Source organism: Balaenoptera physalus (genome assembly GCF_965194825.1).
Source record: "Balaenoptera physalus genome assembly, chromosome: 5".
NCBI classification, from domain to species: domain Eukaryota; kingdom Metazoa; phylum Chordata; class Mammalia; order Artiodactyla; family Balaenopteridae; genus Balaenoptera; species Balaenoptera physalus.
Genome location: NC_138884.1, coordinates 89,257,306 through 89,273,189, shown reverse-complemented (window position 1 = coordinate 89,273,189; position 15,884 = coordinate 89,257,306). Strand labels below are relative to the sequence as shown.

At 35.9% G+C, this 15,884-nt stretch overlaps 1 protein-coding gene across 8 annotated transcripts in view; it reads right to left on the bottom strand.

Moving 5' to 3' along the window:
- Window positions 1–2,322: 2,322 nt before the first annotated feature.
- The window catches only part of ARAP2 (ArfGAP with RhoGAP domain, ankyrin repeat and PH domain 2), a 206,873-nt gene continuing 193,311 nt past the window's right edge, over window positions 2,323–15,884 (bottom strand). For 7 of the 8 annotated variants that reach the window (XM_082464518.1, XM_082464520.1, XM_082464519.1 and 4 more), the window contains 2 exons: window positions 14,301–14,435; window positions 2,323–4,890 (listed from right to left, as the gene is read on the bottom strand). In XM_082464518.1, coding sequence (XP_082320644.1) covers window positions 4,516–4,890; window positions 14,301–14,435 — 510 coding nt within the window. In that variant the 3' untranslated portion in view covers window positions 2,323–4,515. The remainder of the gene's footprint in view (window positions 4,891–14,300; window positions 14,436–15,884) is intronic. The other variant, XM_082464521.1, reaches the window with a different exon arrangement.

Here is a 15,884-nt window from a genome sequence, read left to right as displayed (position 1 = left end):
TTAGTGAATGCTCAGTTATTTAACTGAAGACCTCTCCGTGTTGTTCTTTGAAAGGATTAACAATATTTTCTATCAATCCAGTTTTGTGAAACATCAGCATCTTCACTCTTCTGGAATAGTGGTTCATCAAGTCATAGAACTTGGATCTTTACAAGCAGCCCCAAACTATAATTTTGCTGGGCAACAATTTTGAATTGTTTGTGCTGTATTATTTCAGTATTCAAGTTATTTAGCTAGCTGACTTCTAAGTAGTTACATCTCAAAATGCTCTCTTATCCTTCATTAATCATTATGATAGGTGTAACTCTGATGTAGTATTACAAAGTTATTCTGAGATGTGGAATAACAAGAGTGCAAGAACTAGTGCTTGAAAATACCAGGGGGCATTCTGCTCATCTGACACCTATATTAACAGATTAATATAAAAGTGTAGTAGGGCTACCATTAACAAAATTCCAGACTGGGTGGCAGAAATAATAGGAATTTATTTTCTCTCAATTTTTTTTGGAGGCTAGAAGACTGAGATCAAGATATTGGCAGGTTTGGTTTCATCAAGATGTTGGCAGGTTTGGCCTTTCTCCTTGGCTTGCAGATGGCCGCCTTCTTGCAGTGTCCTCACACGGTTTTTCCCCTGTGTGTTGTGTGTCCAAATTTCCTCTTCTTATAAGGACACCAGTCATATTTATGAGAGCCCACCCCAAAAACCTCATTTTGACTTAATCACCTCTTTAAAGGCTCTATTTCCAAATACTCCAAATTTTGGGATACTAGGGGTTAGGTCTTCAGCATATGGGTTTTGGGGAAACACAATTCATCCTACCACCTGTGGTAATCTGTTCTATTAGTGTATAACATATTTTTAAAGGGATGAGAAAAAAAATAAGCAATTTGAAAAACAGTAGTAAGAAGTATCAACTTATGAGAGCTAGAAAATGAGAGCTAGAAAAACTAATACATTAATAAATAACATTTACTACACCTATACTATGGGTCAGGTATGTGATATACATACACATATAAAAATATGTATACAGTCATCTCTCAGTATCTGCAGGAGATTGGTTCCAGGACCTGCTACAGATACCAAAATCTGAGGATGCTCAAGTCCCATAGTCAGCTCTTCATACTCATGGGTTTCATATCTGTAGATTCAGCCAACCATGAATAGCGTATTAAGTTTGCAGTCACAGTTGCCTGAATCTGTGAATGTGGAATGTGTGGATACTGAGGGCCAACTGAATACTTATTGAAAAAAATCCACAGATAAGTGGACCTGTGCAGTTCTTTCCCTTGAACAATCTGGGGATTAAGGGTGCTGACCTCTGTCCAGTTGAAAATCCTCATATAACTTAGAGTTGGTTCTCCCTATCTGTGGAATCAACCAACCATAGATTGTGTAGTACTGTAGTATTTACTGTTGAAAAAAATCCGTGTATAAGTGAACTGGCACAGTTCAAACTTGTGTTGTTCAAGGGCCAACTGTATATGAGTCATACTACAACATCAGTGTTATTCCCACTTCTTGGATGAGGACATTTAGATTCTGAACTTTAATAATTCACAAAAAGTCTTAAATCTGTACAGGTATCTCAATTTTTAAAAATGTTACATTCAACATATAGTAGCCATGGCAGAGAAGATAAGGACATACAAAATAATTTAAAACATTTAACAAAAAATTGTTAAAAATAATAACTATAAAATGTAAAGCAGATAAATTTTAGTCATCTACAAGATTCATTTCTGTGATGTCTATTTCCAAATGATTAGAAATAAATGTGATGATTGTACACATGATAGGATATCCACATTGTTGGTAATATGAAAGTCTTGGTGCAAATTTTGATGAGATAGTGAAAGTTTACATCTTCTTCTCCCCAGAGTGATTATCAAAAGTTTGAGAAAACGTGCAAATATCTGGATACTACCATCTATCCAAATAAATTTGGTGCATTTTCAAAAATATTTCCTTTTACAATATAGTTTATTTTAGGATTAAAAATTATCAAATGTAAATGCAAATTAGCAGCTAATACAGTTATGTGCACATCATATTTTTGCTTCAATTACTTTTGCTTAGTTTTATTAACTTTAGGGCTCTAGAAATGAGAGTACCATCAATCTGTTTGTGTTATGTCTGCATATATTCATCATTTAAAAAAGAACAATATTCATACTGACATGTTTGAAAAAATGACAGCTAGTTTGAAGTGTATATTAAATTCAGATTTTTTAAAAAAGGCAAAAAGGAAAGGCAATCTATTTGATTTCTCTATTTTGAAAAGTTGAAAGTGGTTATTTTGAAAATCAGTCACACTCAAGTGGACTTGTAAAACAATTTTAATTTTTACTCAAAATATATGGGAGGTCATCATTAGTCCTCATCGTACACTTGAAAAATGGAGACAATTGTACAGGAAGGGAAGGGAAACAGAAGTTATTAGATTTTAAGCTCAAGTTTCAAAAGTATTCAAACAAGGCAGGTTAAAAAAAAAAGATACTTTCCCATTGTCCAACATAATTTTCATGTCTCCTTATTTCATAAAACATAAATATCATCATTTACCAGAAATAATAGTTTATTTTAGATTTTTTCCTAAATACCTTGATTTCTTGCTTTTTAAAGGAAGGCTCCCCAGTAGTGCCACCTATAAACTGACCAGCAGTTTCTCTCTTTAAAAAAATTCCAATCTATGTGGATTTAAAGAATAAATATCACACTCCCATGGTAAACTATTTTATCACCACCAGATATAAGTGATCAGTATTTTGCAATGAAGAAATTCATAGCATTAAACAGTGTTATACTGCACTATGATTGGACTGACTGAAGTATGGGCCTCTGTATACAAATTCTGATAAGACACCTGAAAAACAGGGGGAAAAGGAAATGGAAACGTACACTGCATTGAAGAGACTGTGTGCACACGACCTCGCATGGATGCCACTTGCACTGTGTGCAAGGGGAATAAAGCTAGGAATAAAGCTTGGCTACCTAAAATAATTTTGATCAAAACTCACCAGACCTAATAAAATTCTAAAGAAACTGACAAAAAGTGCCACCCCTAATGTCACCTATAACTAGATAGTATTGTCTGTCTGTCTGAGGAAAATAACCAACTCAGTAGGTGCTCTTTATGTGGAAACAAAAATAGAGGGCTTTGTCATTATTCGTCAGGCACAGGGAAGAGACTGCTGCTTTATTAAAAAAAAAAAGAAAAAAAAGACAAGTTTAAAAGTGAACTGGTAGCCCCCAGAAGTATAGTATCAATAGTTAATCTAACTCCTACCCCCAGATGCCATATGTTGTACACTTCCAGTAAACTCTGACTCAGTCTTAATAAGAAATGAACATACAAAGAAAAACAATAACAAAAAACCAACAATAAAACCCTGTGATGATGAATGTTGCTCATACCAAAATGATAGTAAGGAACTCTAAATAAAAAAAAAAAAAAATTGCTTGCATACAGCAACAGTGCAAGTGTCATCCATGCCAGGTCCTGTGCACACAATCTCTTTAATGCAGTGTACGTTTCCTCTCAGCAGCCACCTGCAAAGAACTGAAGTGTAGTGAATGGATTAGCACTGCAGCTGATTCACTGACACTGTAAGGAAGAGTGGCCAGTGCCATTATTCATGTTTAGTGGCTAAATACTAATCTTGGGAAATACTTAGTCACTAGACTTTTTTCTTAACAAGCAGTTTGTCATGAACAAGGTCTGGTCAACAACAGTGAACTAGAATGAATCTCAACCTGACCTCCTTGACTTTTAGGACATTTTCAACTCTTTGCCTCTTTTTAAAGTGTGGTTTGATAGGCAGCCACTAAAATAAATCCTCCCCCTTTGCAACTTACTTCCTTTTTTTCCCCTAAGGTGGACCCTATGTAAACCTAAAAATATATGGTAACTTTATATACAAGGTTTCTCAAAGTGCAAAATGTGTTACATATAGTTTCATAGGCTTCATTTATACAGAGCATTCTATACAATACAGTACAGTTTGTGATTTCTGTTCATAAATTTACACCACTTAGACAACTACAGTTGACCCTTGAACAATGTGGGTTTGAACCGCATGGGTCCACTTATACAAAGACATCTTTTGACAGTGACTCCTACAGCACTACATGATCCACAATTAGTTCAGTCCACAAATGCAGGGGAATTTCGTATACAGGGGAGGGGGTTGACTATAAATTATGCATGGATTAACACACCAAACCTTGCCCCATGTTGTTCAAGGGTCAACTGTACTTCAAAAGGTTGGCCACTCAGTAACCCAATGCCTTCCTACACAAGGTTAATATAGCTGAACTGTACAGGCTTTGTTCAGAACAAAACACAGTGAATCTTACACTTATATATACATACATAGTTTAAAATGCTCTTTAAATGGTTAAGGATAGCTAGACAAATCTCACCAACCATGAAATATATTTTGGTTTCTGGTTTGCACACATACATTGTATACAGTATTTAAAAAAATAATTTGCAAGACAAGTCATTTTATTTATTTTTGCACCATCTGCTCAGCCTGTAACTCTTTTGAAAGGGTTCTTGACCGCTGTAGAACCACATTAAGCTCTTCGATGACCTTTGGTGGTAACTTATTATTAGACTCCAAAGTAGCTTTGCCATTCCTGTCCTCAGTCTTCCTCAATGTCTTTAGGCCTTTCTGGCCTTTCTGTTGCCCTTGAAGGACCTCAGCCTCTGTGTCCTCCAGACAGTTGAAACTCCAATGTTTTCTGGTTCGATTTCGAAGTTTCTCATCCTTGTGCTCCAGGCACTGGGACACGATGGAGGCTCTCTCCTTTAAGGTGCCATCCCCAGGCTCTTGGTCACGCTTTGCACTGAGCCGTAGCCTTTCGAGTTCTGCTTTTGCACTCTAAAAATAAAACAAAACATCTCACAGGGAAGCAAGATCTGGCACACTTTGTTTAAAGAATACTCTGCACATAAAAGTTGATGCTTCTTGTATTAGAATTTATTTCTATGATTTAGGTTCTAACTAACTTGACTTTGGCACAAGCAGCATGTCTGAATTTATAGACTGATCTCAGAGCTACAAAATCAACTGAAATGGAGATCACGGAAATTCATTTTAACAAGCATTTAACATACCACTTCAAAGATGTCTTTCAAGTTAGTTATTCAAATTGACTCTCATTTCAAACTTGCCTCTTCCAATTCACTGCTGCTTAGATGTGTCACATATTCATGCATCTGTAATTCCTACAGTGTTATACCCAAAGGACAGAGGAAAAAGGGAGTCTCCGTGGCCATGAGTCCAGGAAAGGCTCTGTACTACAGACCCTTCTTGAGATTCACAATACATATTAAAGAAGCTAAGAAATATTACAGCAGAAAAATCTGTTTGACTTCTTTTTCTATTTTCTCTTCCCCAAATATTTGACTAGTGAAATCTTTTCCCCACATCATGCCCTATTAGAATCCCACAGAAATATATACCCATAGATATACTTCTGAATATACTGAAAGGTATATATAGTCATGTATTAAAACCCACTTTTGTATCAATGGATTAAAGTACACATTCATTCAGTGAACTTTAAGTGCCTACAGGTACCAGAATTCCATTGAGACACAACTTGCATTGGGACAGAGGTGCACTTTCTTAACTAGCATCCAAGGTGTCTTGTGACTGGGCAAGTACTGGCATCCAGAACTCTCATGAGATTCTCAAAGGTGACTACAACCTCATCAAATGTAAGATAAAAGAATGAACAACAGAGAAGCAAGCATCTAGTGGATATGGAGCCACAGCAAAAGGCTACCCAAAAAGCTGGGTCAGGGGAGGTGGGGGCAGGAAGGCATAGTCATTTTTCTTTTCACAAACAAGAATTGAAGGAATTTTTTCAATATTTCCCTAGTAAAAATTGCAAAGCACAGAAAGGAGAAATCCAAAGAAAAATTTTTCATTATATTACAAATGTTTGAGAGAGAGAAGATGAAATGAAAGGGGTAGTATAATATTAAGAATGGGACTATTTTGCAGATGGCAGAGTAGTAGGATGTGAGCTCACCCCTTCTTAGGAAGACACCAAAATCACAACTAACTGCTGAACAACCATCAACAACAACAACAAAAAAAAGCCAGAACCTACCAAAAATGATACCCTACATCCAAAGACAAAGAAGAAGCCACAATGAGATGGCAGGAGGGGCACAATTGTGATAAAATCAAATCCCATATCTGCCAGGTGGGTGACCCACAAAACTGGAAAATAATTATACTACAGAAGTTCTCCCACAGGAGTGGAAGTCCTGAGCCCCACATGAGGCTTCCCAGCCTGGGGGTCTGGCAATAGGAGGAGGAGCCCCCAGAGAATCTGGCTTTGAAGACCAGCAGAGTTTGATCACAGGAATTCCACAGGACTGGGGGAAATAGAAACTCCACTCTGGGAGGGTACACACAAGGTCTCATGCACACCAGGACCCAGGGGAAAAAAAGGAGTGAACTCATAAAAGACTGGGCCAGACCTACCCGCTAGTATTGGAGGGTCTCCTGCAGAGGCAGGGGGGTGGCTGTGGCTCACTGTGGGGGACAAAGACACTGGCAGCAGTACTTCTCGGGAGTACTCATTGGTGTGAGCCTTCCTGGAGGCTGCCATTTCCTCCCCAAGACCTAGCCCCACCCAATGGCCTATAGGCTCCAGTGGTGGGACGCCTCAGGCCAAACAACCAATACAGCACCACCCATCAACAGACAGACTGCTTAAAGTCTTCCTGAGCATGGCCCTGCCCACCAGAAGGACAAGACCTAGCTTCATGCACCATTGGGCAGGAACCAGTCCCTCCCACCAGGAAGCCTGCACAAGTCCCTTAGCCTCATGAACCAGAGGGCAGACAGCAGAAGCAAGAACTACAATCCTGCAGCCTGTGTAAATGAGATGGCAGAGGAGTATGTCCCAGATGAAGGAACAAGATGAAACCCCAGAAGAAAAACTAAGTGAAGCGGAGATAGGCAATCTACCAGAAAAAGAATTCAGAGTAATGATACTGCAAGATGATCCAAGATCTCAGGAAAAGAATGGAGGCACAGATTGAGAAGTTACAAGAAAAGTTTAACAAAGACCTAGAAGAACTAAAGAACAAACAGAGATGAACAACACAATAACTGAAATGAAAAATACACTAGAAGGAATCAATAGCAGAATAGCTGAGGCAGAAAAATGGATAAGTGAGCTGCAAGACAGAATGGTGGAGATCAATGCTGCAAAACAGAATAAAGAAAAAAGAATGAAAAGAAATGAAAACAGTCTAAGAGACCTCTGGGACAACGTTAAATGCCCCAACATTCACGTTACAGGAGTCCCAGAAGGAGAAGAGAGAGAGAAAGGATCTGAGAAAATAATTGAAGAAATAGTAGCTGAAAACGTCCCTACCATGGGAAAGGAAACAGTCACCCAAGTCCAGGAAATGCAGAGAGTCCCAGGCAGGATAACCCAAAAAGAACATGCCGAGACACATAGTAATCAAATTGACAAAAATTAAAGACAAAGAACATTAAAAGCAACAAGGGAAAAGAGACAAATAACATACAAGGGAACTCCCGTAAGGTTAACAGCTGATTTCTCAGCAGAAACTTTACAAGCCAGAGGGAGTGGCACGATATATTTAAAGTGATGAAAGGGAAGAACCTACAACCAAGAATACTCTGTCCAGCAAGGCGCTCATTCACATTTGAGGGAGAAATCAAAAGCTTTACAGACAAGCCAAAGCTAAGAGAATTCAGCACCACCAGACCAGCTTTGCAACAAATGCTAACAGCACTTCTCAAAGCAGAAAAGAAAAGGCCACAACTAGAAACAAGAAAATTACAAATAGAAAAGTTTTCTGGTAAAGGCAAACATACAGTAAAGGTAGGAAATCATCTGCACACAAATATGGTTACCAAAACCAGCAACTGTGAGACGAGGAGAGCACAAATGCAGGATATTGGAAATGCATTTGAAATGAAAAGACCAACAACTTAAAACAATCTTGTTTGTATATAGACTGCTATATCAAAACCTCATGGTAACTGCAAACTGCAAATATACAACAGATACACTCACAGAAAAGAAAAAGGAATCCAAACACAATACTAAAGTTAGTCATCAATTCACAAGAGAAGAGAACAAAAGAGGAAGGGAAGAAAAAAGAGCTGCAAAAGCAAATCCAAAACAATTAACAAAATGGCAATAAGAACATATATATTGATAATTACCTTAAAGCTAAATGGAATGAATGCTCCCACCAAAAACAGACTGGCTGAATGGATACAAAAACAAAACCCCTATATATATTCTGTCTACAAGAGACACACTTCAGATCTAGGGACACATACAGACTAAAAGTGAGGGGATGCAAAAAGGTGTTCCATGCAAATGGAAATCAAAAGAAAGCTGGAGTAGCAATACTCAGACAAAATAGGCTTTAGAATAAAGAATGTTACAAGAGACAAAGAAGGACACCACATAATGATCAAGGGATCAATCCAAGAAGAAGATACAACAATTGTAAATATATAAGCACCCAACATAGGTGCCTCAATATATAGGGCAAATACTAACAGCCATATAAGGAGAAATCGACAGTAACACAATAATAGTGAGGGACTTTAACACCCCATTTTCATCAACGGACAGATCATCCAGACAAAAAATCAGTAAGGAAACACACTTTAAATGACACATTAGACCAGATGGACTTAATTGAGATTTATAGAGCATTACATCCCAAAGCAGCAGAATACATATTCTTCTCATGTGCACATGGAACATTCTCCAGGCCACGTGCAGGACCATAAAGTGAGCCTTGGTAAATTTAAGAAAATTGAAATCATTATCAAGCATCTCTTCCGACCACAACGATATGAGATTAGAAATCAACTATAAGAAAAAAACCCGTAAAAAACACAAACATGTGAAGGCTAAACAATATGCTATTAAACAACCAATGGATCACTGAAGAAATCAAAGAGGAAATCAGAAGATACCCAGAGACAAATGAAAATGAAAGCACAATGATCCAAAACCTATGGATGCAGCAAAAGCAGTTCTAAGAGGGACCTGTATAGCAATGTAATCTTACCTCAGGAAACAAGAAAAATTACAAATAAACAACCTAACCTTACGCTTAAAGCAACTAGAGAAAGAAGAACAAAAACCCAAAGTTAGTAGAAGGAAAGAAATCATAAAGATCAGAGCAGAAATAAATGAAATAGAAATGAAGAAAACAACAGAATATCAATGAAACTAAAAAGCTGGTTCTTTGAAAAAATAAAATCGATAAACCTTTAGCCACACTCATCAAGAAAAAAAGGGAGAAGGCTCAAATCAATAAAATTAGAAATGAAAAAGGAGAAGTTACAGCAACACCACAGAAATACAGAGGATCAAAAGAAACTACTTCAAACAACTATACGTTAATAAAGTGGAAAACCTGGAAGAAATGGACAAATTCTTAGAAAGGTACGATCTCCTAAGACTGAACCAGAAAGAAATAAAAAATATGAACAGATCAGTCAGCAGTACTGAAATTGAAACTGTGATTAAAAAACTCCCAACAAACAAAAGTCCAGGACCAGATGGCTTCACAGGTGAATTCTGTTAAACATTTAGAGAAGAACTAACACCTATCCTTCTGAAAGTGTTCCAAAAAATTGCAGAGGAAGGAAAACTCCCAAACTCATTCTATGAGGCCATCATCATCCTGGTACCAAAACCTGACAAAGATACTACAAAAAAAGAAAATTACAGGCCAATAGCACTGGTGAACGTAGATGCAAAAATCCTCAACAAAATACTAGCAATCTGAATCCAACAATACATTAAGAGGATCATACACCATGATCAAGTGGGATTCATCCCAGGGATGCAAGGATTCTTCAGTATCTGCAAATCATTCAGTGTGATACACCACATCAACAAATTGAAGAATAAAAACCATATGATCACCTCAATACATGCAGAATAAGCTTTTGACAAAATTCAACATCCATTTATGATAAAAACTCTCCAGAAAGTGCACATAGAAGGAACATACCTCAACATAATAAAGACCATATATGACAAACCCAAAGCTAACATTATATCCAACAGTGAAAAGCTAAAAGCATTTCCTCTAAGATCAGGGACAAGAGAAGGGTGTTCAATTGCACCACTTTTATTCAACATAGCTTTGGAAGTCATAGTCACGGCAATCAGAGAATAGAAAGAAAGAAAAGGAATGCAAATTGGAAAAGAAGAAGTAAAACTGTCACTGTTTGCAGATGACATGATACTATACATAGAAAATCCTAAAGATGCTACCAGAAAACTACTAGAGCTCATCAATGAATTCGGTAAAGTTGCAGGATACAAAATTATTACACAGCAATCTTGCATTTCTACACACTAACTATGAAAGATCAGAAAGAGAAATTAAAGAAACAATCTCATTTACCATCTCATCAAAAAGAATAAAATACCTAGGAATAAACCTACCTAAGGAGGCAGAAAACTTGTACTCTGAAAACTATAAGACACTGATGAAAGAAATCGAAGATGACACAAACAGATGGAGAGATATACCATATTCTTGCATTGTCAGAATCCACATTGTCAGAATGACTATACTACCCAAAGCACTGCTATATTTAAAATAGATAACCAACAAGGTCCTCCTGGATAGAACAGGGAACTCTGCTCAATATTCTGTAATAACCTAATGGGAAAAGAATTTGAAAAAGAATAGATACATGTATATGTATAACTGGATCACTTTGCATAACTGGATCACTTTGCTGTACACCTGAAACTAACACAACATTGTTAATCAACTATACTCCAATATAAAATAAAAATTTTTTTAAATACTATTTTGAAAAACAAAGAATGAAACTGAGTAGCATAAACAGTGCTGTAACTAAGGATGTCTAATATAATGTTTAAAGGGCAACACCTCACCTCTTTATTTTTCTCTATAGTGCTCATCACTTTCTAATATACTAGACAAGCTACTTATATCTCTTGTGATTATCTGAATGCCCTGCTAGAAAGTCAATGCAATGCAAGGATTCTTTTGTTTGACTTGTTCATTGACGTGCAAACCTATTACAGTGCCTGCACACAGGAAGTGGTCAATAAATATTTTCTGAATAGGAAATGAAGAAAGCTTAAAAAAATTCAGATGTTTAATATTCTGTTCTATTTTCCTAAATTTCAGCAGATCGGGCCATGAAATTTTATAACAGTCAAATTCAAGCTGAATAAAAACATTTTAATCAACATAATTTATAAATAATTTTGCAATTTAGAATTTTCTGATAAGCTCATGATTATACATCTCAGATAAATATTTCTTCTCTAAAACTGATAGGAAGAAATATTTAGTTATTTAATATCTAGTTGAATTCCAAAGTTTAATTAGAATATGTCTAAGAGAGATAGTAGTAATACTTACACAACCATGTGAATGTAATTAATGTACTATGCACTTAAAATGGTTAAAATGGAAAATTTTATGTGTATTTTATCACAGTACAAAAAAATATGAGAGATTAGTAAAAATTATGGCTATTTAGCATAGGAATGTGACTGGGAGTTTATAAATGTGAATCTTATTAAAAAGTTTCATATGACATCTATTAGGGAAAATCAAGGATCAATATAGAGTGGTTTTATATATTATACAGTTCTCATTACTTTTCAATTATCAGCAGAAAGACTTTGGGACGCTCTTAGATGCAGAATTTAGAGGCCAAATATTCATACATGTAATGCTGAAATTTCAAGTAAAACTATAATATTAGCCTAAATGACATAACCTTATACAAAGGTGGGGAGGCATGATGAAGTGAACTGGTAGAAATCAAGAAGAGATGGCAGTGAGTGCTTTGCATGAACAATATGGTGTGTGGAGTGCCTTTGCATGTTGTGGGGAAAGAAAGCCAAGGCATCACTACTGTGGAAAGAAGGGCATCATTTATGTGCTGCACTATCCTTAAGGTCTTAATAATTTAAAAAGAAAGACTGATAAGGTATGAAATTAGGAGAGTAAACGGTAGGCTGGTCCAGACGATGCCAGTTTGTGTCAGAGGGCATTTAGAGACAACTGTTTGTTTAAATGGAAATGAGGATCTGAAATGGAGTGTGTCTCCCAGCAGAGAGAACACCCTGCTATGAAGTAAGGGCTTTTATTATCCCTAGGAGCTTACAGATAAAAGCTGAGCACAATGAACATGATGAAGTAGGTACCTAAGAGGAAGTAGGAGGGCCGTAGGTAGCATCTAGCTTGTACATTCTTATGCACTATTTGCCTCATCTTGTATGATTTCCTTTGTCAACAACTTACTTCCCCTGGCTTATTCACTAGCTCACTACTAATTTACTCAATTAATTTTGGAAGTCACTTCCTCCAGGAAGCCTTCCCTGCCTGGAGGAGGTATTCTCATACAAGTTTCAACTGAACCTCATGAAAGCAAGACAGCTCACGGAATGGGAAGTCACCAAATTCACCAATCTGTCAACAATTTGTTTGAAAAGCAACCCTTCTTGAATATATCTGTTGATATGACTATATTTTTTTCTTATGAATCTAATCTTAGTAATACTTTGTCATTTTATTAATATATTACATATTTACATAAATCTAATTCAATAACAAATATTTCATTGGTTCATATGAAAACTTGCAATTTTAATTTTGTCTTAATTCTTTTCAAGAATTAAATTTTAAAATTTGTTGAATTACCACATTTACTAAATTTACAAAAAAGCTTGGTTTAGTTTACTAACAAATTTTCTAGCAATTAATATTTCACAAAATTGCTTTCGAAGCCTTTAACGATTTTGTTACAGTTTTTGTACAGTTTTCTGGTCTCAAGTATGCTAAAAAAAAATTGTCTCTGAAATTCTGGATTTGGGATTAAGTAAGAAATTATTATATATTCAGTCATCACCTCAGTTCTGTACTGGATACTGGTTAATGTATTTTGATCTTAATAATTTATTTTTTGCTTTGCTCCATAATCAATCCTGAGACACTGGTCAGGAGAAGCTGGAGTCACAGCAGGACATATCTACTCCCTATGTTTCTGTGTTCCCTAATCTGGGTTCTTGGGAAACATGACTCTTAAAATTTTAAGATTCCAGATTAGCTGAGGAATCCATAGTTCTGCAAAGCAGTTTATTAGGAAGAAAAACCTGTAAGCGCAGAATGGCAGGAGGGACAAGCTCCTGAGTTCTTGCTGTCTTATTCCTCCTTTTGATCACATAAGGACTGAACAGGCAACAAAGGGAATAAACCATTATTTCAAAGCTTTTATCTTCTAGAGAAGAAGCATATTACAGTGAGATAAACGTTCAAGGAAAGACAGTCATGGAAAAACATTAAAAAAAAATCTGATCACTAAATTAAAATGGCTTCTGTCTTTCAAAAGTTATTCCTGTTACACCTGAAACTAACACAACGTTGTAAATCAACTATACTCCAGTAAAATTAAAAAACAACAAAAAAAGTTATTCCTGTTTGGAAAGCAAGAAACTCACACAGCTTAATGGCCAAACCTAGGCTCCAAGAAGAAATAACAGTATCTTTTACATGCTTTTCTTTTTGCTTTGAGGGACTCATTTAAGGCCTTGAAATGCACATTAGCTGCAAATTGTGTAATGAGTTTTGAGTGCAAACAGCCTATGTCTTTTCCTGAATCAAGACTGATGCTATTTATGGTCACTCTGCCCTTCAAGGTGAGAAGGAAAGCACACAGTTTTCATGAAAGATACCAAATCTTCTTTATTGATGCTCAGGGGTCATCTTGCAGTTCCTTATATTAACTGAGACACCCCATCGGTTCCCAGCCTCTGAAATTTGATTGTGTTACTGGAAAGTCTAGTTACCATGGCTCCAGACATTCTGCCATGGGCTCATTCTAAGGAGGTTAGAAGTGAACTTGTAAGGCTAATTTGAGACTGTGGTTTTTATCACCAGAACTTCTATATACATATTTAACATTCTTGGCCACTTTAGGAATAAAAAAAAAAAAAAGTGGCATTTACATATTTAATTGAGTGGGCAATGACATTATTAAAATTGATCATTTAAGAGAAGTTAATAAAATATAAAACTTCAGAGAGTGGCATAAGGTTATTCATAAAGGTTTCTTGATGGATGTGATTTTTACTGTGCTTTTCAAAGTGCTTATTACTGTGCTTTTGAAACCAATGAAGTAATTAATGCATTTAATCACATTAAGACATAAGAAAACAAATGCTATGATTAATATAAAAACAAATAAAATCCTAACCTTACCTCAATATCTCTCCAGTCTTGGGTTGCATTTTTCTCATGCTGGATGGGAATTAGAGGCAAACCTCCAATTTTGGGAGTTTTGGTTATAGAACGTTTTCGTTCCTTTCCAGCTGGTGGCCATATATCATTTTCATGCTGTGGAAACACAATTTCTTGCTGTGGGTGTGTGATTTTATTATGTGGTACACCAAATTATATAGTCACTTGGCTCCTTTCTCATATATCCAAGTCAGATGATCTGCTTTCCATGAGAAGGCTGTTTGTAATTATGATGTTCACTCTGATGGTGGCACGGCTTGAGGATGTAAAACTCTCAAGTGAACTGAGCTTTGAGGTCTCAGTTCAATTTCTAAACTTCAAATACATGCCTTCTGTACTACTTATCCAACCAAAAGGGGAAAAATATTTAAGGAAACCGGCAAATCTCTTTGTGGAAGAAAAATAATATACGTGTCTACATTTTTAGGCCCTGTAATCAAAGCAACTGTACATTCATTTTCCCTTACCACCAAAGACAACTTTAGTGTCAAAATAATTTGACATTATATATACCCCAAGTCAACCTAAGGCATGGCTATTGGAAAAATTATCTTTATTTTATGACCTTTTGAAAAATGTTACTTTTTCATCTAATTGAATTCCAAAGAAACGTTACCTTGTACACAGACATTTATACTGAAAATCATTGTACAACAGAGTGGCGCACATTTGTTCTCAAACTATTGACTACATATTCTGGGCACTGAGCAATTATAGATATGACTGGAGAAAAGGTAATTTTGCAAAGGGGAGAAATATCCATAGGTTAAAAATATAAGCTCTTGGATGATAAATCCTTAAGATATGCATATAAAAGAAAAATCTTTAAAGAATTTTTCTATTCTTCAGGGTAGATTAACTTTTCAGAAGTTGGGAAAAACAAATTGATTTTCAGACAACAACCTGTGAAAGAATACCAACTACACACAATGAGACGCTTACAGATGTTATGATGAAATGAAAACCATTTGGTAAACTATATAGCTAAATGCCTACTCATTCTTCTCCTCTACTCTTAAGAATGAACAGATTCTTATTCTTATGTTGCGATTAGTAGTTTAACGTCGTGTTTTATAGCAAAGAACTAATTTCAACAAATGTTGACTATATACTCACTATAAAATAGCAGCTAAGTTATATTGAGGGGCAGACTGCTTGGCTTTGTGCTTATCAATATACAGATATTATCTCATTTAATCCTCAATGATCCTACAGTGCAGGTCCTATTATTACTAGATTTAGTGCATAGGCATCAGATCTACCCTTGGATTTCAGTGAAGTGCTTACTTTGGTTCAGCAAATCTACAATGGTAAATTATACAATATTTCAATCAGAGAGAAAGTTACAAGCTTCATATTATTATTTTTATGTCATGGTCTTAAACTTGGTAAAAAAAACTTTGATATTACATAATTGGGATGTTCCCAACATGTAAAGCTGGGAGAATACTGGCTGGGAAGGAATTAGGTAATCCTATGAATTATGCCTACACTTTTACTCACTGATGTATAATATATGTGTTAAACGGTATTTCGAAGAATCTA